Genomic DNA, 27,956 nt, shown 5'->3' on the forward strand with positions numbered 1-27,956 from the left:
AGGGAGCATGGAAACAGTGATCAGTAAAGTGGAGCCACTTACAGAAAAACCCCCTTCATTATTGTTCCAGGCATCTATGATAACTGATTCCCAAGCCACCGCTCTTCCTTAATTTCACGCATAGATAATAATATGTAAGAGTGAACATTGCACCATTGTTGTGATAAATTGCATCTTTCAAAAAGTTGCATAATGACTGAACAGAGATAGATGCTTTAAGCACAAAATATGGCATAAGCATATTTTATAAAGCTTCTCTTATTCTCTTCATGTTCACTTTATCTCACCTTTTGCCAAACAAGTGAAATAATTTACACGAGACTGCAAATAATGAAAACTAATCATTTTTCATCACTGAACTCACAGTTTGATTTTACGAAACTGTCTCTATGAAATGTATGCGATATAGGGGAGTAGTCAGATGAGCAGGACAGTTTTTGCAAATTGTGTTTAAGCTCTTGTTCACGACCAATTTGTTGAGACACCGGGACATTGGAAGGAAGCTTTCTTGCACCTATAGACAATTAGGGTTTCTAGGGGCAGAATGAATTATGAGACAGCAGGATAATTTATTGATGTTATTCAAGATCAGAAAAAAGAGAAAAACCTACAGCCTGTCTGTGAAAGGTTTCCAGATATATCCCATTAAATTATCACAATATCTTGGTGTTCTATGTTGACAACATTTTGAATACTTACACTATATCTAAGACATTTGTCCTGTGTTTTCCTTTCTTTCTCTTTCCTACTCTCCCTCTTCATCACATTAATGCCTCATCAGTACAAGTTACTGAGTTGAGTTATAAGTACAATATAAATTGATCGATTGATAAAATTAAGTAAAATTGAAAAAACAAAGACATAAAAAATGCATGTCAAATTAATCCAAGGGACATACTTCAGGGGGTCCATGGAATATTTTACGATCTTGTAGAGAGGTCTTGCATGAGATGAACACCAAGTCTTTAGGGTTGAACTGAAAAGACCTCTGCAGTAGCAACTGCTGGCTGTGCAGCACAAAGCATGCATGGTCCTTTTAAAGGAAATCCTAATTTTCTCATTTCTTTCTCTCACTCTCTGTCACACATGCACGTCATTGTTAAATCCTTCAGCAGCAGCTCTGTATCTCATTCATGTAGGTCATCAGCGTATGGCAACAGGGAAGCAGGGTGAAGGCAGTCAAGTCTTAGTCTTTTAATGAGCCAGTCTTTGTAAGAGCAGTCCTTCTACAGGCCCCTAAAGACTTGCTGCTCTCATCCAAATGACCAATTATCGTCCAGCAGCACTGTTCTGACATTCCACCACACAGAGAGGGTCAATCTGGTCGTTGTGGAGTTATATACAGTATGTCAAAACTGTAGGGATAGGCCTGGAGTAGAACTGAGTTATGTACATCTGCACGCGAGGATTAAATAGGAATATGGAAGAGGTCATCATAAGGCTATGCCACACTAGTTCTCACTGAGACATTAGGGGTGACGTGTTTTCTGATCAGCTGCAGATACTCAACAATAAAAACACAATCACAATGGGAGGAACTCTCCAAGGTGCTGAAAAGTGTCCTCGAGCTCATCCGGGGGAGGAAACAGGGAGACACACCCGCCGGAGCCCATTGGTACGACGTCACGAGCAGAAACTGCCCGAGTGAGGAAGGTAAATGAATTACAGATGGAAGGAGGAGGAGGAGGAGAGAGAAAAAGCTGAGGATGCAGGTTTTGGTCCAGCACAACGCACAAGCGCACACATCAGAAGCGGAGTGAAATCCAACTCCCAGTGGTCTCCATCAGCTGGCAACGAGGGAGATGCGTCCGTGAAAGCTTTGACTCGACCCTTCTTTTACATCCTCTTCCTCTTCCTCCTCCTCCTCCTCTTCCTCCTCCTCCTCCTCCCACCATTGGCAAGGAGCATCCCGCACACTGATCGCACTCCGACGGGCAGGCAGGCTGCAGGCAGACGGGGCTGATTGACACAAGCCAGACACGATGCGCGGATCTGCTCGACACGGGACAGCCGCGGGATTTACGGTGCTGCTGAACGCGCTGCTGCCGCCGCTGCTGCTGCTGCTGGCGACGCAGGCTGCAGACGGAGTGTTGACGGACCATCTCCTGGTCCAGTTGCACGAGGACGCACAGGATGAGGCGCACCAACTTGCAACACAACATGGGTTCCAGAGTGCCCGAAAGGTAGGGATGCTCCACTGCCATGCACTATACTCGCACCATGAGCTTATGGTGTTTTCCTGTCTCTTGAGGAAACAAAAATCAATTAATAATCTATAATTGTAAATCTAATATTTAAATCAAACACTAAAACAGGAAGATGTTTGTTTTTCTGTCTTGACCAGAAATGTAATAGACAGTCTTCAGCAGCATTCACAGGACAGAGGAGAAGACACCAAGAAGCTTCTCTGTGTTTTCTTTTGCTTTGACTTCATTATACTTTTTCCCAATTTGATGACGTCATTCCTACTAAAATGCAGGTCCTATTAAGTAGGTTGCCCATTGGCTGTTGATTCAACTCTGCCCAGTCCATATTAATTAATAGGCAATGAAAACATTGAAACGATCCAAGGCCCAAAAATCTATTAGAACAACAGGGTTTCTCTCATAACATGGAGTTTGGGATTTTCTAGGTTTTATGTTTTGTCCTTTTAGCCCTTAAATACCATTTAACGGATGAGAACAAGCTTATTTATTTTTGTTGGAATATGTTGAATTATACGATTTCATGAATAAAAACACACCTTTCTCTGTCTCTCTCACACACTGAGGGCACAGTGTATTCACATTGCTTATGGTGACATACGTGGCCTTGCCCGCAGACATGGCATTTTACTCACCTGAGACTGAAAAATGCAGCACACATCACAACATGTCAAATGCTCGTAACAAGCCATTTATAGCAGACTAATAGAAATTATTCCCTGACACTGTGTGTGTGTGTGTGTGTGTGTGTGTGCCCTGTCACATGTCAAAATAAATGTGTGGGTGAAATTGGCTGGAGCTGTAGCCAGTGAGGCGTAGCAGTGAACAGAGGAGTGTCTGAGCTCCTCTGAATGAGGATTCCACCTTTTTTTTATGTACCTCCACAAAAACATTTCCAGTCTGTAACTCGTCACGTTGTGATATCTGCGCTGTGGTCGTGCAGCATCACCACTGCTGTGATTGCCTGTTGTTTTTCTTGTATAGGCTCTAGATCACCCCCATTGCCACCCACCCACCCCCATCTTCTGCCTCCCTGCCACCCAGGTTATGCAATCGGCAGCTATATTTGTCTTGATGGGATATGCATCATTAAACAATATCTGTGTGGTTTGAATTATATTCTGTTGCTGCTTAATTAACCAGACTGGGACACAGAACCGGGACACACGTACAGATGTGAGCACAACCAGAGATAAATGATGGAGAGAGACACATCTGTAATCAGCCAGTATTCAATAATAAACCTTGATTGCTCAAAGAAGTAAATATAAATGCATTATATCTAATAGCTTTTTTCTGTCTCTCTTTGTATCACATAAGTGTTTGTCTATCAGAGCAACAACAGCAGAAATAAAGAGCAGTGCAAGATAAGAATAATCCTCATCCTTCCACAACAATTTCATTTTCACATTAGATGTGACAGGCGCATCTGAGAGCATTTATTTTTAGGATTGACCTGCACCCTGGTGTTTACTAAAGCATAAGGGGGTCTTTAATCTGTGCCCAGTGCCGGAGGGAAAGCTCTGGATGATGCGTCTCATTTCCCTGCCCTTGTGATTTATTATGGTTGATTCCAGCATTGTTCTCTAGTGCCTTAAAATAGCTCCTCGCTGAAAGCCAGGGAATCATCACCCATTTTCCCACCTGGAGGATGACCCGCTGTCCTCCATTTATATTCTATTGTATTTTTGATTTGCCATTCTCACAGTGTCTAACGGCTGCTTTATGTTTGTCCTAATCTCTGCTTCTATATTCCTCATCCATCCTCTTCCTCTCTTTTTTTTACCCAGCTTCCCTTTGGAGAGGGGCTCTTTCACTTCTATCCTCAGGACTCCTCAGAGAGGCGAAGCAAACGCAGCACCCGCAGCCGTCAGCGGCTCCAAAAAGACCCAAGGGTGAGCATACACGCAGAGATACACACTGAGGATAGCACACCATGTGTTTCTTGCCTTCACGCGCCAACAGCAGCATGTCTACCGTTACACTTTGCATGACAATGGTTATTTTGAGGCAAGAATTAATGTAAAATACAGCAGGAAAGCCGATTCTTTATGTTATTATATGGAAGTTGGATGCACCTTCCAAAAAGAAATGTGTGTATTGTGTTCTTGATGGTGAGATGAAGAATTTGTTGTGTTTTTTTCTCTACAGTTGGGTCTTTGATAGTCTGTTTGTGGCCACTGTAGTCAGACACAGTGTATCTACACAACCATGGCAAAGTGAAAAGTATTGGAGGTGCGGTGGATGCATTGTATATACCCCAATCAGGCAATGATGGCGTCTTTATACTGTAATAAAAACCATTATTTTATTGGTTGCAACAGTTAATGCATTACTGCTCTGTATGATGTGATAGTCTGATTTCATAGTGACGTAATGACGATGTAATTCATAACTCATTTTCAGATCTAGGATATATGAGCTAAAGGTCGTGTCTACAGTCCAATAGGAAGCAAAGGTACAATGTAAAAATGCAATGAAAACCTGATGAGACGCCACTGATTCGATATCCATTTCTAAATATTGTCTTAAATTCATTTCTATTCATGCTTCACTTTTGTATTTTGAGAATTTCCGTGGTTTAATGTTGATCTGAAGCTGCTGATTTGAAGCTGATGAAGCAGTGCTTCATGACAAATTATATTATATCATATAATCAGTAATGTTCTAATATCTTATCGTGCATTTCTAATGGCATTTAAAATGTTTCAACTCACAATCAAATTAAATGCGAGATTTAAGTTACAACAATATGTTATATGATATGTTTAAGATATGTTTTGAGATGTGGTTATGAGAGATAATAATCTTTTATGAGAATATGCATTTCATTTTATTACTTATACTTTATATCTTCATTATTATTTTTCAATGAATGAGTCTGCTTATTTTTTTATTTTATTTTATCTATACAAGGTCAGAAAATAGAAAATGAATGTCTGTCACAATTACCCAGTGCTCGGAGACAACAGTTTTTTTTAACAGACCAGAACCCAAAGATATTCAGCTCACTATTGATGGAAGACAAGGCCAAGCTGCAAATTCTCACATTTCAGAGCCTGTAAATATTTTGCACTTTTGCTTGAAAAAGGCCTGAGATTATTCAGTTATTTGAGGCAGCTTGACTTTGTGATATAAAAGATCTGCTGCGTCTTATCTGAGTATAAGCACTGGGCGTTATGAGTTCAGCCTACAGTTGGTGGCAGTGAAAGTGGAGGTCTCTGCTGCAGACAATCAACCAACCTATCTAATTGCAGTTGCGAGAGGCACTAATGAAAATAAATGCACGCCACTCCACCAAGCTAATACAGCTAATGGAAGTGAGGCAGCATGGACACAGTGCTCGTGTCCACGCTCCAGTGACGGGTTTTAATCAGATACTTGACATGCTCATATGCGAAACTGCAGTTATTGATTTTTGGGCATCTCTTGGATGGATGAGGTCAGCGAGTCTCATTTAACGTCCCCTGTTTATCGTGCTGAAGTGTCTTCCCCACCATTTTTCAAGATAGAAGGGCGGACGTATCTCAGTCTTCCACATGTGATTCTGTCACAAAGGAAGGAGCTCATTTGTTGCTTGTGAACATTTATGTGCAAAAAAGGTAAAGAATAATGTTAAAAAAGGAATTTCACCATTTGCTGTCGTCTATTAAGTGATTTTTTAATTTAACGGAGTCGTGACGCACTCGTTGCACTTACAACATGTCTAATTGAGTAGCAGCACTGAGTTGACTGTAGTGCACTGGGTGGATTTCTCAGTTTCCCAGGAGCCATGTTGGACTCTATTAATGTGGCCTGATGACCCACTTCCTTGTGTCTATCCTCTGCATCTTTCTCTACACTTACTTGTCCTTTTCCTCTCTTGTCCTTTTTCATCTCAAGCGTTACATTGATTGCAAATGTGACATCCATGTATTCACACATCCCTGCCTTCACCCCATCCATCCATCCATCTATCCGTCCATCGATTCATCCACCCTTGCATGATTCCTTCCTCCCATATTTTTTCACATGAGATAAATGCATTCAAAGTCTGTTCGAGGCTTATACTAGGAAGTGGGGGTAAATAAACACATGGAAAATAATAAAAAGAAGAAATCTTTGTGAATGAGCAGTATCCCTTGACCCTGAATGGCACACGGCTGGGGGGGGGGGGGGAGAAGGAAATGAGGACAAGGCAGAAAGAGCGAGGCATCCGTGGTTCTTTGATTTGAGGTGAACCGAAGCATTGTGAGTTGCGAGCAGGCAGCGGGCAAAGGCGGAGTGTGATGGTGGTGCACGGGCACTGTTTGATGTTGTGAGTGGGCAGTGTCACATGCTGTCTCAAGGGAAATACCGGCTCTCCTGCCAAGTGATGGAATAAATGGATGATGGATGGAGTGGCGATGGGGGGGGTAATGTGAAGTGTACTGGCAGTCTCCCTCTGAATGTGAATTAAATGATGTAATGACAAATATAACATGAGGCTAATTCAAAAACACTGGTTTCCCTCAGCATTTTTAAATCCTCCAAGACAGAACCATGCAAATGTATCTGTACTTTCCAGAGTCGACTTGTTATTTAAAGGATTTACTGACAGAGTCCATTTACAGTGTGTGTTTGCCTCCTGATGGTGATGCTGATGCTGCCTGGAGTGTGCCATAAAAGCAAGATGTGGATGAATAGGCTGTGGCCGCTTTAAAAGGCCATCTTAAGTGCTGCTCTGCTCTCTTATCTGTGGCGGTAAACATACAGGACAATGCCTGGTTCCCTCAGATGCGCAAGACTGAATTTGCTCAGGGAGAAGCTCAACAGGAACATTTAGTCGGCAGGTTTTCAAAACGCAGCTTTTAAACTGTGAAAAGAAGACATTTCATTTTTATTAGCATCAAACACTCGGGTGTAGAAGCAGCATTAAAGAGATTTGTACAATAAAAGGTTGGCTTCAAGCTTTTCTAGTTAACCTACACACCCACACACACATTAAGAGACAGGGAAGGATCTAAACCTTCAAATCAAATCAGGGACATTGTTCGGTGACAAACAGATTGTTCCCTCTGCGAAGGAGGTTGTGTTTTCACCCCCATCCGTTCCTTTGTAGGTTTGTTTGTCAGCAAGACTCTGCGAACGCTACAGGACGGATTACCATGAAACGTGGTGGAAGGATGCGGAATGGGTCAGGGACAAGTCCATTAAATTACATTTTGTGTTCGGATTAGTGGGCAGATCCAGGATGGATCTTGATGGGGGGAAAAAAATCAGACATATTCAGGGGACTTATATTTATGAGTTTGTGCAATTCAGTCCAAATAAAAATCACTGTTGGGCCTTGATGGAGGAGCGCTCTACTGGGTGCCATTATTGTTGGTAATAAATTTCACATTGAGAGCTTCAGGCTTGGTTTAGCTATTGATAACTATTAGAGGAGCATTTCATTCACCTCTGCGTCACCTCCTCAGTTTGGTTACTTCATTTGATGATGGTGGTTATCTGATTCAATTCACTAACAACCTCACAGGGGATGGGAATTTCAAATTAGAATGGCTGCTTTGATGGGCTACTGTGAAACATTGGGAGTGTAATCTGTAGAATGGAGCAGTGAGGTAAATGCAGTATAAATAATGATAATCGTTCTGCTGACAGTCCCCATGCTAATCGAGCACCTGTTTTATATGTAAGACATTTATCCCCATCGTTTACTGGCTCTGTCATATCTTATCTTCAAGGTATTGTGGCAGCTTTTGCTAAGTATTTGTAATCTGAAACACAGCTTTCCGTGTCTTTGATAAATCAAAGAAAGGCGAGGGCATTTGTGATCATAATTGCTGCAGCGCTTTTGCAGAGAATGTCGTCAGAGGAAGAATATTTCCATCATTTGAAGAGGCAGGTGAGTTTGGGAGCCTTGACTCTCGCTGCAGGCCCTCTGATTTGTAGAGAATGAATAGCCCCTTTAATTTAATTTATGTTTTTGGTCCAGCAGAAGGGTTTGCTGATTTTGTGCAAAGGGCAGCACCTGCCTACATCTCAGCTGGTCATAATAAATCCTGCACTTTTCCACTTTTATTTACATCATTTTGCTCTTTGCATAATCAATGTTTTATGAGACCATTACTGACTTCAAACCACCCTGATCTGGGATTTCTTTTGCTTTATTCTCCAGGTGAAGAATGTGTTGGAGCAAGATGGATTCAGTCGTCAGAAGCGAGGCTACAGAAATATCAATGACATTGAAGTCAACATGAGCGACCCTCTATTCACCAAACAGTGGTACCTGGTGAGTAATCAGCCCGGCAGCTGCAAGCGTGCCACCTGACCTTTAGCACCAATCCACATTCTTCTATCTTAATTACTCGGAGGGCAGGCATATTCCCCACTACTTCTGAATCAATGTTGTTATTCATTCTTTAATTAGCCTGGCCAATATTGTGCGTGCCATCTCATCGCCACATTCATGCCGCTTTGTTTCCTCCCCTCTTGTTTACCCTAACTGGCAAGCGTGACTTTTTATGGCGAGCTTGCTGTCATTCATCTGGGGTGTCCGATGAATGTGCCGTATCGCTGACATTTACTTCCCCCTACTCTCACCTTCCCTCTCCCACCCCCAAGCGGTCCTTATCTATTGCCTCCCCTTCCCACACACACACACACACACACACACACACACACACACACACAAACACATACACACACATACACACACATCCTCCATGCTGACTAATTCCCTAGTGGTGGCTCACCTGGGTGCCATGACTCATGGATGTTCTCCATGTTTTCTGAATGATTAGATAAACACAGGCCAGGCAGATGGAACCCCTGGGCTGGATCTTAATGTGGCTGAAGCTTGGCAACTTGGCTTCACGGGCAAAGGAGTCACAATCGCAATCATGGATGACGGTGAGCGCTGCGTGTTGTTTTGTCCCCGAGACTAATCCATGTAAATACGCTTTTATCTGTTTAATTAACAACACAGTGATGACTAACAACAGGTGACTTTCTAGAATATGTGACCACTGGTGTGCTGTTGTAAACAATATGTACTGGTTCAGAGTGGTTGGTCATTTATGTTTGTGTGGTGACACAATGGCACATTGCTAAATGTTCACAGCAGCAGCTAGTGGCAGAAAAGTTGTCTGCAATATTAAGTAGCGATACTTACTTATACTTATACTTATACTTACATGCATAGTATATAAATACACAAATGCAATATTGATGAATATAAATAAGTTTAGAAAAGGAAATTAGTAAAAAGTAAAGCAAAAAATAAATAAAAAGGCACATTCTCACACAGAACCAATGGTGACGCTCACATTTCAAGTTTAAAACCCAAAGATATTTAGTTTATGATATAACCAGAAAAGAAAAGCCAACTCTAGAACTTCAATCAAATTTTCTGGTGAGTAATTTTCTTTCAATCAGTTCATTATCTGTTTATTAATGTTTTAGCATCGTTCCATATCAATCAAATGAATTATTATACTGAACAAACATGAAACTTTGGTGTATCAGACACTTGAGGTCATACTACCCTCTGCAATAGTTTCCTTCTCATGCATTATCACTGATTAATGTCACATTCACATTTCAGGCATCGACTTTCTTCACCCAGACCTGGCATCAAATTATGTGAGTACCTCTGCGTTTCCAAAATTCATACTTTCCCTCATTTGTTTGAAGTGCTGTTAATAAGTGAAGCAGGGGTGGATTTCATGGGCTTCATGTGGCGCGCCATTGGCAGTGACAGGTGCTTTCCGGGTTGCATTCATGGCTGCCGAGTCTCCTTGTATTCCTGGAGGACACGGAGACAGGCAGACGGCCAGCCAAGCTGTTTAATGTTAATGCACACTGCACTGTGGCAGGCACAATGGCAGGCCGATCTGTCACAAGCGGAGATAATGCCAGGGTGGTTGGCGCTGCATAATGTGATGCTCTATCTCTGGAATACTGATAAAACCTTAAAGGACAAGAGGTTTTGCTAAACGGAACAAGGAAATGCAGAGGACTTAGTTTGATGTGACTGTAGACTTTGCTGTGTCTGCAGAGTGTGACTGTATTGTTCTGTCCAGACAAATAAAATCTTGCACAGAATTTGATGTTGTGAGTGAGATTTGAGGTAGTCTGCTATTTATCTCACATATTTGTTAATATTTTGTTGTAAAGAGATTTAAACACAATGATTCCGGAGTAGTTTCCTCTTTCCCCATTGTTTCGCTTTTCCACATTGGCTCATGTCCACACTGTGCAATCAGGTTAAATGTGGTTTTGAAAAAGTGTGTGTATGTGTGCATTTTTTTCTCTCCGTGCATGTTCCTGTGCACCCCCCACCATGTTTGCCTGCGTTTGCATGCTTCTTGCCTGTTAACAGAGATGAGCCTCGGCCCAAAAATAACACACGGCCTCAGCTGGGGTGATGCAGGAGCATGGTCTACTGGATAGATGGATCCTGCTGTGCATAGATCTGAAGTATGTGTGCATGTGTGTGCGTCTGTGTGTGTGAGTGCATGCAAGAGAGAGACAGAGGCACTGTATGTAGTTCTGTTTTGTTACCCGTCGTCATGGTGTTTCACAAACCCACAAAGATCTCCTACTCTCAGCTGAATAAATACATGAAAAATAGAACATATTTTGGAATCGTCATATTTTTTAGTTTGATCCGAGCTGATTGTGGGTCTTTGTGTGCATGTTTGTGTCTTCTTTTGAAAACCAAGTGTCTGTTTATGAGATAGTGGGCGTCATGTTTTTCAGCATTTACCACTGATGTGATAATCCTACTGTAGCAGCCCATATTATACACTTTGACATGGTGAATCAATTGTGAGATTGCGTGTCCTGAGATGAGAAATTTCTAACTTGCTAGTTCAATTTCATGGTATGTTTATCTGCTAATGCTGAAGCGGTCTGAATAAACAAACTCATCTGTACAGATTCTGGTCTTATACTACTGAGTGATATAATGGAAGATATGCTGCATTGCTTATATCCAGCTTCTATCAGATCACAGAATTCAGCATTAGATGGTGGCATGGTGGAGTGTGATCTGATTCCTGGACACAAGCTGTAGTCTTTCTGTTTCCATACTTACAAGCACATGATCAATCCTCATTGTGTTTGGCTACTACATTATTATAAGGATTTCAAAGTAATGGCAGCATTAATCAGGGGATGACCTTTTTCTTTTTCCTCTCAACGAGAACCGTTTTAAAGGAGCTGAGGTGTGTCATTGGGTTTAATGCCCCTTGAGAGGAATACGGCGTTGCAAATGTACCTCTGTACGCCCTGATATGTTACCATGACAACATGTTATGCTATCACATTACCGTGAAGTTCATCTCATGTGTTGCTTTTATTTGGATTTGTATGAGAGACGGAGAGAGGAAGTAACAGGGAGGGACGTGTCTGTAAAAGTAACTTGAAGGGATTTACAGTATGCTGTTGGGTCATTGTCACACCCGACGGCTTCAGGCGACATTCACAGACATTTACAATGGAAGGACAATATCTGTAAATTCTTCAAAGTTAGCTTGGACCTCATGTTATAGATTTTTTTCGTGATACTTGAAACATCTGGCAAAGGACATGCTAATGAGGTCGAATTATACAGAAATCCTGCATCAGCTAGATTATAGATTAGGTTGTCCGCATGATGATAGCACTTAGGAAGATACACAATGATGTTACTTAGTCCGCATCAACAACACAGGAATAAAACACATTAGAACATTAAAGGCAGTGACAGACTGCATGTTGGATATTTGCCTTTTACTGGTGGAAGATGTACTCAATCCTCAATCACAACAGTTACAAACCAGTAAAAGTTCTTCATTAAAGAATACAAAAATGTAAATATATAGAAACAGCAAAATGTATTTAGAATATCAGCCTTCAAAACTGCTCAAGTACTTCACAGCTGTACTTAAGTGGAGTAAATGCACTTTCCACTATAGTGGAAAGCTTTTTATTTTACTTTACAATGTACCATCAAGCTGATGACGTCACCCTCATCCTCTTTAAACCTATGATTTTTACTGTATCTGAGGATGAACAAACAAGCCATGCTGCCTTCCGCTATAGCAGCACTGACTCATTGCTCTTTCTACCATCCACTCCGAGGACTGTGGACAGACGAGGGTTGCTGGGTAAAGGTGAGGAGGCTGAAGCTGGGCACCATCCATTACTCTGTACCTGGTTGCTCACAGGACACCGGAGGAAGAGCAGAGTTTGATTGATAGCAGGAGATATGAGGTTGAAGAGCACTGCGAGTGATTCATGGACATGCCCCATTAGGTCATTTGATACTTTTCGCTCCAAGTAAAGCAAAAGGAAAAAAAACATACACTTCTATGTCTGTTGTGAGCGAAAACATGTTCTCTTTCTTCTCAAACATAATAATTTTTATTTAATTTTGGTGTTGTTAGACTATAGACGTTTTTGCCAACCCAGACCAGCCTGTTCACATGAACCACCAGGCTGCTAAATTTGTAGGTAATGTTGTGTGGCCACTATGTTCATCTGAGGAAGGTTATCCAGATTAAAATATATAAAAATGTGGGCCTGACCAACAATAGCCTTTCTGAATAATCTCGATAAGGTATGGCTATTGATGAACCTTCATAAACTAACCCACACTTTTAAAAAGAGAATGAGGTAAAGAATTATCTCAAGTTTTGAATTATCTTTATATTCTAGTATCAAACGTATCAAAACACCACATACACATTCATTGAAATGGGATGTAAGCTACAACAACATGACGTGTAGTGTCTTTGCCTCACATGGTCCCTTACTGGCAAACATGTTATATTACAGCTTTTAGCTTTGTCCATGACAATGGCTTTTGTCTAAAACTGTCTAAAATGTTATCGCATAGAAAAATCTAGGTGGTTGCTATGTGCATTGCCAAGCGTGGATTATGAGAGGTCCGACAGACAGAGAGAGAAGAGGAAAGAAAGAAGGAGAAACACTGTAGTTCAAATGACATTTACCTTTCTATTTATGGCCACGTCTACTTAAACAATTGCAGATCTCTCACCATGTCCACTTCGTCATGCAGCAAGCATTTCTTCTTTCCACTAGTTACCTGCTCCACATCCTCATAATTACGATGTTTCTCCATTGGGTCACTATGCTTTCTCCCTGTCGCTGACTGAGTCATCTTGTCTAAATGCCAGCGAGCAGGGCTGACAGGCTGGAGCATGGAAACAGCCCCTAAGATTGATCTGGTGTATTTGGGGTGTGTGGCTGACGAACACGGCTGTGGCTTCTCCGCACCCATGACCGCACTGAAGCACCTGTTACGGGCTACTGCAAAGATAAATAGCACTCCAAGCCTGAATGTGCTTTGACAGTGAGTTAGAGAAAGCAAGAGCAACATGTGTAAGACTTTCCCAAGTGTGTGTGTGTGTGTGTGTGTGTGTGTGTGTGTGTTTGTGTCCTCCAGATATGGCTATTCTGATAATTATGTTTACTGCATTAATGTCTCTGTGTCTGCAGTGTCTGTTTGCTCCTGCTTTTCCGCTGCTGTTCATTCTGATCCTATTACTTTGGGCCATGTGGAATTATTTCATTTTCTCAGCTTGAAATCCCTGCAGTGATCACACATTATTGCAGCATTGCCCCAGAGTGAAGATTTGCGATAACATATAGCACGGTGTTTCAAATCATTGTTCATGTGTACTATATGGCATTGGAAGTTTATTTGGTACACAAAGCCTAAACGAATGTATTCTAGTGCAATAACCCTGGAATGAATCTTATGTTTATGAAGGTTATTATATTGAGGTTTTTGTTGAAAATGTTGCACAGAGGTTGTTTTGACTTTAATGGTCATTTTGAAGCTTTGTAGCTGGAGGTGCTATTGAATTAAACTTTTGTTGTTGTGGGAGCTGTTTCAGATTTTTGGGTTGTTTAAGGTGGATTAAATATTAAAACACTTACAAATAGAGACATACCACACTACTACCAGCATTTCCAGCATACCATTGGCATACTATTCAGGAAATCAGGGACCAGCTCTGATCACACCTTTCAACAACATAGATGCCATGAATACCCAATTTCGTTGCTAGATTTGGAAGGAAGAAGCAGCCCCTGCTTCCACAAAGTAGAGAAGGCCGACTGTCTCCTCTGCATCTCAGATAGTCGTTGAATCCTGGATATTTAGTGTTTTATATATATTTTCCAGGACTCTGGACACTAAGCTTGAAACTGGGACAATCCTGGATAAACCAGACAGCTGGTCACAATATGTTTTCCCCTGTTTATCTGTGCTGTGCTAAGCTAACAGCTGCATGTAGCAATAAAGTGACTAATCTTATTTCAAACTGTCCATTAAACGGTGTTAGTTATTGCTGAATGTAACATATAAACTATAAGCAGCCTTTCTCATATAGCAAGTCAAATTTTGGGAAAAAACTCAAAATCACTCCCAACAGGTGCATTCAGATGATAAACAGGTATAACGTCAGTACTTCACAATGAAACGCTTCCCTCTGCCATCTCTCCTTTTGTTTTTCTGCCTCGCTGTTGTTGTTTTGGTAAATGCATCCATTTGGTCCTTTCAGAATGCCGACGCCAGCTACGACTTCAGCAGCAATGACCCATACCCATTTCCACGCTACACAGACGACTGGTTCAACAGGTAAAGCTCACTCAGCCAACCCCTGTTTACATACTCTCTGTGTTTCTGTGTGCACATGTGTGCACCCTCTCCAGAGTCAGGCAGCTTTCCTACTATTGATTTTCTCTCTGTCTAGTTCCATTAAGACATAATGGTGCAGTATAAACAGAGCTGTTGTCCAACACAACACAATAGAACACATAATGCCTATTTTTTAGCTGCTTTGTTGGAGGAGGTGAGGTAGATAAAGGAGAAGTAACGCAAGTCTAGTCTCCTCTCAGAGTTGCAGTGTCCACAGTGGTGACCTGCTGTCTGATAACGCCTTATCTGCCTCCCATCTCCCATCACGCTGGGTGATCCACTGCCACTGCAACACATGTGGAGGAGAGGAACAAAGAGAAATACATCCATCTGCTTAGACATATTAGTGTGTGTGTGTGTGTGTGTGTGTGTGTGTGTGTGTGAGAGGGAGTGAGAAGGGAACATTTGGGGTTGCCAGTATAGCAGTTGCTGACTGTCGGGCACAACTCGCTGGCTAATCAGTCGGTTGTTATAAATAGCTGCCTGTCTGTAGCAAAGCATGCTGGGAGAGAGGGGTTGACTCTCCGCAGTGTCCCTGTGGGGAGCCGAGGGATAGAGAGATAGACACACATCACATGGTACACGCAAACACAGATATGTGCAAACATATTCCGTCTGGCTCAAATAAATAACATAAAAACAAAAGGAGAAATCTTTCTCACCGTCCATGAGCTATAATATTCTTCAGGTTTCAGAATTACAGATTGTTTATGCTAATTCTAATTGATTTTTGGCCACAAAAATGCTAAACCTTTTCTATTAACAATTCCCACCTTCTACTCAGACGCAAGGTTGACAAAAGCAGCCATCTAATCTGTGAAATCTTATCTCAGACGTTAACCCACAATATATCCCCTTGTAAATGAATGTAAATGAATGCAAATCCTGTGTTTTCTGCATTTCTGTGTCAACAGTCACGGCACACGATGTGCGGGAGAGGTGTCTGCTGCAGCCAACAACAACATCTGCGGCGTGGGAGTCGCCTACAATTCAAAAGTGGCAGGTGTGTGTCATATTAAAGTTGCGTATTGGACAGTGAGAGGAATAACAATGAGCCGACAGTGATGATAGCAAACAACCGTTGTGATAATGGTATGATGGAAGGATCAAAGGTATGATGAGGGTGATTCATTTTGAGGGGAAACGCTGTGTGCGGCAGAAAATGTAGGTATAATACTGTGGAAGAACAGCACGGCATCGGTTGGGATCTACTCATAGAATCACTGCAAATTACTGCTGAGTTCAGGCTGAGTCCACATATCATCAGGACAACGCCATTAATCCAGACAGCTTTGTGTTTCTGTTATATTGAGTTTTCTTGAAATTGTCTCTGTGAGTAACATGGTAGAAATAAAAGATGAATATCGACTGCTTGATTTGTGTCCTGCTACAAAGCCGACATCACCTTCTTGCCAAGGGTTTAGATGCTTTGAATACAGAATATGTATAAGCATTGTATTGAACCTGTAGACATTGAAAACCTAACCAGTTATAAAGTGTTTTTAAGTTTTATATAAGGCTAAACCACACAGAGCTGCATATGATGTTCTTGTGCAAAACACATCCTCAAATAAGAAAATAAATAATAATGAATAATACAAAAGCATTATTATTTGATTAGTAGCAGTAGCAATAGTAGCACGACAAAGCAACATTAGAGTTTTAATGTCAGATTGATGTGGAGATGTTGCTCCGTCAGGCATCCGGATGCTGGACCAACCCTTTATGACTGACATCATCGAGGCATCATCCATCAGCCACATGCCGCAGATAATTGACATCTACAGCGCCAGCTGGGGACCAACCGATGACGGCAAGACGGTGGACGGACCAAGAGAGCTCACGCTGCAGGCTATGGCTGACGGCGTCAACAAGGTAAGGGCGCATCATACGTGCTGTGCTGAGGGTTTCATGGTAACGTATATAGTGGGAAGCGAGTGGTGCATATTTAAATCATCTTTTTATCATATTGGCCTTTAAACAGTGATGTACATTTGCTTCCTTCAGGGTTTATATTTTCCATCCACTGATATTTTTATTCTGTCATGAACCCCGATAATAAACTCTGAAAGGGACACGCTGTCCCTTGGTTTTTGACTTTTTATAAGTACTGTTGTTAGATGGTGGTCTAGACATGATAGCAGTGTCTGCTAGCTTCATGGGAATAAAACCCATTTACTGTATGTTGGTTATCACCTGACCTACTCTATCAGTAGTTTTGAGTGAAATGTGTCTCTATGTGATGGATTGGCACTAGAATATTTTGTATCAGCTAACCACAGAAAGGATTCAGGGCTTCTGGAGCCCCAGAAGGCATCAGTGCTGTTTCCTGCTCAAAGAAGCCTCTGCAAGGTTAAAACTCTCCAAGGTCTGCTAAGGGGGCTTAAATGTAAACCCTCTGGTTGCAGCCATTTCAGATGAAGACACACACACACACACACACACACACACACACACACACACACACACACACACACACACACACACACACACACACACACACACACACACACACACACACATACACACATACACAGAGTTGCCATGCTAACAGTGCCACTGCCAATTTCTTGCTCGATTAATCATCATGCACCGTGTGCCGGCAGGTGTGGATTGCTCTGAAATGGCCCTCTCTCAGGCAGGGGTAGCTGAGCAGGAGCAGCTCTGACTGTAATCTCTGATCATGTAAACACAACTAATCAAGCAGCCACTCTGCAATCTGCCTCTTGGATTCTAATGATCACTTATACAAGCTTATGTTGGCTGAAGATGATGGGCACTGTGCAACATTTAAAATTACCAAGCATCTTGTGCAATACTGATTCGCACTGGGAGCCACTACGTCTGCAACTTAAATGTAATTGTATGATTTTTCAAAGGAGCATCTATGATTTTAGTACATGACAAATTGACGTGCTGTGCAAAATGAAAGTAGCGTTTTTGGCTTGTGCTGGCGACAGAAGGCCTGAAGCTCAGAGCTCAGTGATGCTCAGATCTTTGGAAATAGAGAGACATAAATAAGCACGGTGAAATGAAGGACACGACACTCCTCCTCCACTTGATCCTTTGTTCTGTGCGGGAGGCGGTCGACCCTTTTGTAGAAACAGGTGGTGGAGAGGACACTCTGAGTGAGATGTTTCATGTCTCAAGGTGCTCCATCAGTAACTATCATGACTTTTTACTGCATGTGTGATTTCATTTACATGGAGCACTGCAAAAAGTATTTACTGGCACAGGACAAAGCATTTGATTTAAATTCTGTTTACTTGATGTAACTCAAAAGAATTAAAATAATCATCATGTTAAAAGTTTAACAGCTTGTCTATCAGCTGCTTTTATTTTTGCCTTGGTAAAATCAATTTTTTATGATACTACTTGATAGCGATATCATTATTATTACGATGGTTCACTTTAAATGCAATGGCTGCTTTAACTCACTCAGTGGGAAGTTGAACAGAGGCACTTCATTGTTATTTATAGCAAAGTAACACACAAATTAAACTCCCACCCTCTGAAAGGCAACAGCAACTGCATCCACCGTGCAATTCCTCCAACACAGACACACGCAGATGCACATAAACACACTAACTCATCAGTAATTTGAAAAACATTATGTAGTTTTAAATGTGACGATCTCAGTTCATCAGACACCATCACCATCTTAATCTAGATGTCTTTGAAATCTACTCACTGGTAATTTCCCCCCTGATTTGTTTCCAGTTGCTTTATCTTTGTTATCCAGTTTACTTTTGTGATCAGTTGGATTTAGATTATGGACATAATTCACCCGCTAGCACACACAGGCACCTAATGGATAATTACACTCCAAATTTCCAAATTCCCAGCTCTCATTTCATCCATGTAAACCCCCCTCCAAATAAGCAGAACTGTGACTTATTCTCAATCCACTTTAATAAGGATGATAATAATCTCGTTTCAGGGCCGCGGAGGCAAAGGCAGCATCTACGTGTGGGCATCGGGAGATGGTGGTAGCTATGACGACTGCAACTGCGATGGTTATGCCTCCAGCATGTGGACCATCTCTATCAACTCTGCCATCAATGATGGACGCACCGCCCTGTACGACGAGAGCTGCTCCTCCACGCTGGCCTCCACGTTCAGCAACGGACGCAAGAGGAACCCAGAGGCTGGCGTGGTGAGTGTGTTTTAATCACAGTAGAGAAAAAGTATATGTCATGTATCACAACCCTTCTGAAGCTGTCTTTTTCAGTTGGTCTGTGCACTCAAAGATGACTTGTTTGTCATGTTTTATGACTTTTGAACTTGCCTCCTTATTCATAGATTGAGCTGTAAATAGCTTCTTTTCTGTTTGCCCTGGAAGCAGTGCATCCTGGGACTTTCAGGAGATTGGATGAGGCCTGGGATAAGACCTGAGAAGGTGTTTCACTGTAAATGCTGGCTGGTTATGAAAAATTGTTTAGTTGGAGGAACAGGTCTCTGATTCCCTTCCATCCAGGTGCATCATTTTGCTGTTGATGCTCAGAGAAGCCGCCATACTGTGACGACTAATAGAAATATAGGGATTTTGAGATTTTGTAAAAATGTTTAGATTTTTTTGTGTTTGTAAATGGAAAGAAAAGTCACAAATCAAACAAGTGAATCTAGTGTCTGACCTCAGCAAACACAAATGGACTATAGCTGTAACTGGCTTAAGCTACCTGAACCTTCACCTGGGGAATCGTTTCACCAGCAGGTGATCCCTGAAAACGTGGATGAGACACCAGAGTCAAACAGAGAGAACACATACCACCCATGAGACAGATGAAGCTTGAAGGATGATGCTCTCTTCCTTTTATCGAGGACAGATGCCAGACAGGGGTTATGTCAGGATAATGGACCTGCTCATATTTGTCTGCTTTGAGAATATAGGCTGACATTCTGTACAATACTTTTGAATTTTCCCGTGTATACGAAGAGTGAGCAGGGTTTGTGTTTGTGATTATGCAAATCACCTTTGGCTGTTGACAGAGCCACAGATCTTCCCTGGGGTTCCCCGTCTAATTGCAGTCAATCTGTTATCATTTCTAATTAAGAACCAAATTAAATGAATGAATGCCTATTAAGGAAATATAAACACAACTTGTCGGCCAAGGTGTTTGAATAACGATCCAGCCAATGTACACTCTTCACTCTTATTTTCCTGTCTGTTAACGGATGCAACATTTTTTCAGTGGATGCTAATATCTATGAACGAGTGAAATTTGGTGCAGATCCGTATAGAATGATCCAAAATTTGTATTTTTCTACTTTTACAATATTTGGCATAATTCATCATAAAGGGCTGACTCCACTTCTAAAATATGATGTGGAAATTATCATTTCATAGGGTTTGATATCTTTGCAAATTTCCATCAATGACAAAATAGATGACAGTGATATCATTTTTGTCAAGGTCAAGGGAAGCCCCCAAGAGCGAATACTAATGACAGCAGGGAAAAAAAGTCACACATAACCACCCACCCACTTTATTTTCATGGAGCACCTTATTAAAAATCCTCGTTGTTTCTCTCTTGTGATTTCAGGCCACTACGGACCTGTACGGGAACTGCACGCTGCGTCACTCCGGTACATCAGCAGCAGCTCCGGAGGCAGCTGGTGTCTTCGCTCTGGCTCTTGAGGCTAAGTATGTGTTTTACTGCCCCCTCCACCTGTCATTATCATCATTATTGATTTTGACGCTCCGTCTGTATACATTATTATATCAGCTCATTCAACTCCTCTCAGCTGGTCAGAAAGTTTAATTTTTCAAGTATATGCTTTCAACCAGTACATTTAGATAATCTTTGATTTGAAAGAACACTGCTTTATGTGCCATTCATTCCAGAGCTGTCGTTTCTTCCTAAGTACAACTTTAAGCTTTCATGTGGAATTGATGTCTTCATCTGTCAATCTCCATCCTCAAATCCTTTATTCTCATTTTCTCTCCGTGCGTCCACACTATTCAAAAGCACAAATCATCTCACGCCCTCCACCAGATCGCATATTTATCAAACATTAAGCTGAATGAAAAGTAAATCAGCACTTATTCTATCGCCCACAAAGACTCACTGTGCTGGTGCCAAGGACAGAAATCACATTTGGATCGGTCTTATTTTTATCTCAGTACAAGCTGCAAAACACAGATCATATTGTTGAGATGCGCTCATCGCTTATGATTTATTTATCACTGCATTTCCCATGATGGATGCGTAGAAGCTGTGCTGGATGATGAAACACACCACAGCACTTGATCATCTCAATCTGATGAAAACGATGGTCCACGATGACGACACCAGATCTTAAAAAGAGTTGATTTTATAATCCTTGTGGATCAGAAAGAAATTGTAAACATATGCCAACTTAAACAAACCCAGCCACACATTATAAAACAAATATGACAAATCTAAAACCTGGAGAACGCTTCTTCTTAAATCCCCTGTGGAGCGTCGTTCTCCCTTCAGATGCTTCATTTCTCACATTAGAGGCTGACAAGACTGCGCTGCCGTTACCTAACACCAGCGAGTGGAGTCGAATAAAGAGAGACTGTTTGCTTTGCACACAGTAATGATGTTGCCGCTGGGAGGAGTGGATACTCGCCCCGTCCGGCAGCAAATAACCACGAGGCTGTTAGGACGAGTGCGCCGCCTTTTTACTGCCCTAACACACTTGACCTTTGCAGCAGCAGCGGCCAGTGAGTCAGCCAGAAGAAAGCCGTCACTACACACAGCCGAGATAATGGAGGGAAGCACAGACAAAGGCCGTAATCTGCCCGATACAAAGACCTGATGAAGTTTATATAATGAAATAGATATAATTAAAGCAAAACCATGAATCAGAGATTTTCTCTTTGTTCCTGTGAGCCTGTCTTACAATATTATCTCTTCTCCATCCCTCTATCCTTCCCTTTATCCCCTTATTCCTCTGCCCTGTGTACACTCATGACCCCAGCCCAGACCTGACATGGAGAGACATGCAGCATCTGTCTGTCCTCACCTCCAAGAGGAACCAGCTCCACGACGAGGTCCACCAGTGGAGGAGGAACGGCGTGGGCCTGGAGTTCAACCACCTGTTTGGCTACGGCGTGCTGGACGCTGGGGGGATGGTGAAAATGTCCAAGGACTGGAAAACTGTGCCTGAGCGTTTCCACTGTGTAGCTGGATCCATTCAGGAGAACCAGTAAGTTACGTTTCAATTCTTTTTTTACTGTGGATATTGCATTTTACATGTACATGTTATATGTATGCAACGATCTCAGTGGAACATAAAAGACACACTCATCTAATTAGTGAGTAATCCCAATTCAATCAAACATCTGCAATGGGAGTGTCCACTTCATAACCCTGCAATACTTAGTTTAGCTGCTCGGCTTGTCTGATTGTGTTGCAGATTTGTAATGATTTAGTTTCATAGCAGCCGCTGTCTGTGGGATAGTGCATTCGTCTTTTGTCATCTGAATTCGATTTTCTGTGACTGATAATGGTAAACACCCCCGCAAAAAATGTAGAAAAGTCGTTGGTATCTCGTATCCTCTCCTTTTGATTACGTTTTTTTCAAGATACATGAAATTAAAACTCTAAAATTTGATTTTCACGTCATTTCTTCTCCTGGTTATCTGACCTTCTCTCTGCTGAATGATGCATGTGTGGAGTTTTACCATTCTAACCTTCATGAGTGAGAACAAATAACATATTTTTGTCATTACATATGAATGGTTCATTACAATGACCCTGCAGTGCTACAAGCTAATCTCAGCTAATGTTACCAAACTTGTGGGAGTGAGTGTGTCCACAACTCTCCCCTTTAAAACACACATTATAACTAGTTTGAAGGCCAAACATGGTCCTGTATGCTCCTATGGAAGTGTGACATGGAAATTTGAAACATCCAGAGCACAAAGTGTAAAAAAACATCTTGGGTCAAGTAGTTATCCATCCATCCTCTTCTTTTGAGGGGGAGCTGCTATCCCAGCTGACATTGGGCGAGAGGCAGGATACACCCCCCACAGGGCCTACATACAGAACAATATCTAAGCCCACACTCACACAAATCAGGTCACAGGTTTGAATCTGTCATTGATGTATGACCTTCCACTCTATGTCCTCCTTTTACACTTCAGCTCAATCCCCCAACATATATAAAAAAAACTGGGATAATTCTTAAGTTGTGTTACATCAATATTTTTAAACAGAGTAAGGTCTGCATTTTTAATGTGGATTCTATTATAATTATTTCATTAGGCCTATATGAGATATTTAACGTGAGCTTTTACTCGTTCTATAATGTTAGAGCCTCTTCTACATCTCCGCTCTCATTGTTCACCGATGCAGCTGTAGTCGGAGGATCCCTCTTGTCATCGTATCCTCCCCGTGTCCACACACATTAAGAAGCAACATCCTGTCTCCCTCCCTGCATCTCCTCCATCTCTCTCTCATATGTGCCTCCTGCCTCCATCTCTGTCATCTTTTTCATTTCCACTCTCTCCTCCTCTTTATCTTTTCGCCCTGTCCCCTTTTTGCATGCCGCACAAGGGCTCTCCCAGCCAGCTATCATATCCCCGGTCTTTGAGCTCCCGTGTACGATGCCCGGTGGTTTCCTGTGACTCGCCCTCTAAGTCGCTGTAATTACAGCGCCAAAAATAGTCCGGCTTAGGGCACCCTGGGAAACAATGTCAATTAAACTCACTTACAGCCAGAAAGGGATTCCAGGTGGAAGTGTGTATGTGTAGATGTGTGTGTGTGCGACCTAACTCCCGAGCTTTAACATGCATTGTGACAAGTGTCAATGTGTGGGTGAAGATAAAAAAGCAGACTGAATACTGTACCTCTGTGGTTTTTTTGCCACCGTCAACACCTCAGATTCCTCATTTCGTTCTCTAATCAGCGCTCCACAGGCGAAGCAGTCACGACAACATGATGTGAAAGTCTCTCTCTATATGTGTGTGTGTGTGTGAGCCTTCCCTGACTGCGGTGCCAGATAAAAAAGGAGCGTCCCTGAGGAGTCATATGGTTTTATTGCATCCTTGAGGACGAAACATGCAAATGGTGCACAGGAAGGACTTGCTCTTGTATTCAGAACGGTTGTGGTTATACACATTCATTGAGGGTTTTGTTGCTTTAAAGTCTAACATTGTCTTGTTGCTCAGACATAGAAAAACCTTTATTATGGAAAGAATAACTGCTCATTAAGGTGCTGTTAATGAGGGACAATGTGATGTGTTGTTCAAGCTATGTTTCGAGCTGTGTGTTAAAAAGCTGCAACGCCGGCTGTGTCGTACTTCTCATCGGTTCACTGTTTCCACAGCAGCACCGCGGGGCTCCTCCTGCCTCTATTGTGGTGAGGATATAATTATAACAAGCCACCTCTGATGATAGTGTATCACCAGAGAAAAGCAATAAACACCAGCATAGCCGTGCTCGCAAGCACTCTGCTCAGCACTGATCTGATATTGCTGCTCTCTGGCTGGCTGCGGCTTACTTAGCTGGAGGAGAACTTCTCATTATGAGCGGAGCTGTCGTGCAGGGCCCCAGTGTGAGGTGGGGTTGTTTTTAATCTCTGCTGGTCCTGCCCTTCAGAAGCACCCGACACAAATTACATATTTAGTTGTGTCACTGTAGTGACCGTTGTAAACATACTTGTTTGGAATGTTTGCTTGGCTTGTGGTAATGCCGGTTGCAGATTTCTGTCTGCGAGAACCCTGAAGCTTGGCCACCACTGCTGCACAAAGAGCTGTTCACCTGTAAATTCAAATTCGGTGAAACTCGACCTGGAGAATCATTTGTCATTGTTGCAAACGTACTTGCTGACGTAAAATGCACTGTTGTGATCGACAATGTCACATACGTCAATGAGCACCAGTCACTGCTGCTACAGAGCAACAGCCACCTGTTTATTCAAATTGGGTGATTATTGAAAGTATTGTTTGTCCAAATTGCACCAAATATGACTCTGCACTCCCTTATGAATACACCTGCCAAGTGTGAAGCCGATAAGATAAATGGTTCTTGAGATATGTGAGCCTCAGTAAGACAGACAGAGATTTTCTAGAATTAGTAGATAGATTCACTGTCATACATTCAAATTAACTGAGGATAAGAATTGCTGAATGTGCTGCACATTGAATGGGTGAATGGGTGATGGCACTTTGAGTCAACTCCCACTGGAAATTGTTCTGTTTTTCTGGGAATAGTAATTTGCTTCATCAGCTCACCACTGCCCTCACCTCTCCGTGCTCAGCATAGAGCTCTATTAATCATTTTCCGAGGCCGCCGCTGCACCACACTGTCTCACTCGTTTTCTTTTTGTCTCGTCTCTGTTGTCTCTTCTCTCCAACCCCCCCCCCCCCCCATTTTCCAACACCCACGATTTGCTTTCGGCCTCTGATAATGTTATTAAGCCTCCTTAGCCTTTGGTCGCCACCCCTGCCCTGCTGTGTTCTCCTCAGTCTCTCTCTCCGTCACCCAGAGAGATGAGTACGACAGTGTTTCTCCAATAACAGAGTCTGCTCTCACACTCTGTTCTGAACAAATCCATCATCAGAATGAAATAAAAAGAATCTCTTCATGCAGCTGAAATCACGGGTTGGTTCAGTATATGACACATCACACACAAATTATTTAAAAGATGAAGATTTACAACAGATCAGAGAGAAAGTGTCGACTATATAATAACTTTTCTACAGTAAAGTTTCAAAATTCCATCTCAGGGGCAATGAGGCATTTTATTAGAGTTTAAAGTTTCACTTATAGTTTTGCTGATAGCTGTTTCCAGCTTCTCATGCAACAATTTACAGTTTTTCTTTAAATTGTCTTTGTTTTATATCTGTTTTAGTTTGTTGGATTCATTTTGAAGATGTAAGTTGGGCTAACTTGTGATCGTGGCAGGATCCAATCCAAAAAAAATGGATTTATTGAAAATAGAACAAGGGGCAGACGCAGAAGGAACCAAACAAAGCGGGTTTAGGAACACAAAGCAGACGACTCGACAGAGACTGAACTGAGGAGTTGACTTAAATACAAACTCAAACAATCAAAACTGGAGGGAAACACACAAAGGAAGTGATCAGAGACTCACGAGGAAGATAGGAACTACAATATAAAACAGGCAACAGATGGGAATTCTATTTTCTGATTGAGTTTAAAGTTTCTAGATTAGGCCTTAATAATAAGATACTGTCCCTATGTATTGTGCAGCTCTTAAGAGCATAGTGACAATAAAATGTGATGTTGTGAGATCACTGGTGAGTCTGTCACACCGACATAATCTCATCTTCACCACATCACATCTTTATAAGCAGATGGTTTTTTCCAGTTTTCGTAACATTGTAAATCACAAAGTGTCTTTTATTCAATGACATAAAGACCTTCTCATCCATCCCTCAATCCATCCATCCATTCATTCATCCATCTATTATCTACACCGCTCAGCCTTTAAAATGTTACATTATCACCAACCTATGATTCACTATGAATCACTAGATTCACTTTTTATTTTTTAGATTTGTGTGCTACCTATATGATGGTAAATTGTGAAATTAAACCGTAATAGACAGAATGCAATCAAATGATTTCAAACTAGTGGGAATATTATGTGACAAACCTGTGGGGCACCAAATACAAAAAATGTGTGTTGTCGACCAAATAGCAAAATATTTCATCCTCTCCACTAGAGATAAATTACACCATCAAGCAAGCAGACATAATAATAATCACTTCTATTGTGTGATGAGGGAGCAGGTTCAAAAAGAGCCTTGGTGCTTTGTCAGGGTTGGATGGTTCGATAGGAAAAGTGGGTCAAGTGCTGTATTTGCTTGGACGTTGAAAGGGGAGCGGAGCAGGGCGTAAGTAGACTGAAAGAAAGGACAGTTCTTTTCTCTGCTCTCACAGTGTCAGGACATTCTGATATTTGACTTTTCTCTGTCTCTCTCTGCTTTTCCAGTAAAATCCAGTCTGGCAACAAGGTTGTCCTGGCCATCAACACAGAAGCCTGCCAGGGGAAGGACAATTTTGTCCGCTACCTGGAGCACGTCCAGGCGGTGGTCACCGTCAACGCCAGCCGCCGCGGCGACCTCAACCTCAACATGACCTCGCCCATGGGCACAAAGTCCATCCTACTGAGCCGGAGGCCCCGTGACGACGACTCCAAGGTGGGATTTGACAAGTGGCCCTTCATGACCACCCACACCTGGGGCGAGGACCCGCGAGGGACCTGGGTCCTGGAGGTGGGCTTCCAAGGCGAGGAGCCACAGCGCGGGGTCCTGAAGGAGTGGACTCTCATGCTGCACGGAACACAAAGTGCCCCTTACATAGACCAGATAGTGCGTGATTATCAGTCCAAACTCGCCATGTCCAAAAAGGAGGAGCTAGAGGAGGAGCTGGATGAGGCGATAGACAGAAGTCTGAAGAGCTTGATGAGTAAAAACAACTAAAATCCAATCTGCATGTTGCCAACTCTCTCTCTTCTCTCCTCTCTTTCTCCCTCTCTGCAATCTTGCTCTATCCCTCTCTCTTAATCTCACAGCATCACTTTGGTTCTTCTCAGTCCCTCATTATCCTCCCTTTTTGTCTACCTCTCCTCCCCTTTTCACTCCGCTTTCTGTTATCAAGTGTTTCAATTAGCCCCCCAGCCTTCGATGAATGTTTCATGTAATCCAATCATGATAAAAGTGTAACCTTCGATAATCTGTTTCGACATAGAGAAAGCAAACTATTATCATGTGAATTTTTACACTCGACAGAATTGTATATAAGCAAAATATGCTCCACTCTTTCATGCTCTTGCTTTGACTGCCCTGCACCTCTCTTCTGCCAACTGTTATACAGTTTGTGACTGTAAATGATTTTCTGTGTCATTCTACTTAAAGTTTAATATCTTGCAAACAGAGCTGTGATACTTCTTTCTGTTTATATTTTTGTGACATGCACTGTTTATATAAACAAGGAAAGGAATGTGTGATTCATTTTGCAGCCTGTGGTCCTCAGTTCATATTTCATAATCTTTGACGTATACTATAATAAATCTATTCAGCTGTTTATTAAAGCACTTGAGTGATTTGCAGCACACGACCTGGACATACTGAG

General features: G+C 42.0%; 1 protein-coding gene across 1 annotated transcript; it reads left to right on the plus strand.

The window, feature by feature from the left end:
- The first annotated feature begins 1,680 nt into the window (after positions 1 to 1,680).
- Positions 1,681 to 27,915, plus strand: pcsk2 (proprotein convertase subtilisin/kexin type 2). Its single transcript, XM_020087432.2, has 12 exons — positions 1,681 to 2,183; positions 3,995 to 4,099; positions 8,344 to 8,457; positions 8,969 to 9,077; positions 9,772 to 9,809; positions 14,744 to 14,820; positions 15,795 to 15,883; positions 16,580 to 16,755; positions 18,821 to 19,036; positions 20,424 to 20,524; positions 21,829 to 22,056; positions 26,815 to 27,915. Exons 1-12 carry the CDS (start codon positions 1,983 to 1,985, stop codon positions 27,302 to 27,304), a joined length of 1,944 nt encoding a protein of 647 aa, XP_019942991.1. The 5' UTR covers positions 1,681 to 1,982; the 3' UTR covers positions 27,305 to 27,915.
- Positions 27,916 to 27,956: the final 41 nt, after the last annotated feature.

This window comes from Paralichthys olivaceus, chromosome 14, assembly GCF_024713975.1.
Source record: "Paralichthys olivaceus isolate ysfri-2021 chromosome 14, ASM2471397v2, whole genome shotgun sequence".
Taxonomy (NCBI): Eukaryota; Metazoa; Chordata; class Actinopteri; order Pleuronectiformes; family Paralichthyidae; genus Paralichthys; species Paralichthys olivaceus.

Excerpts from the sequence above, each read along its gene's own strand:
- pcsk2 (XM_020087432.2), top strand. The coding sequence starts at position 1,983 with ATGCGCGGATCTGCTCGACACGGGACAGCCGCGGGATTTACGGTGCTG. Across the intron at positions 2,184-3,994 it reads GGTTCCAGAGTGCCCGAAAG|CTTCCCTTTGGAGAGGGGCT; the intron begins GTAGGGATGCTC and ends TTTTTTACCCAG. Across the intron at positions 8,458-8,968 it reads TCACCAAACAGTGGTACCTG|ATAAACACAGGCCAGGCAGA; the intron begins GTGAGTAATCAG and ends CTGAATGATTAG.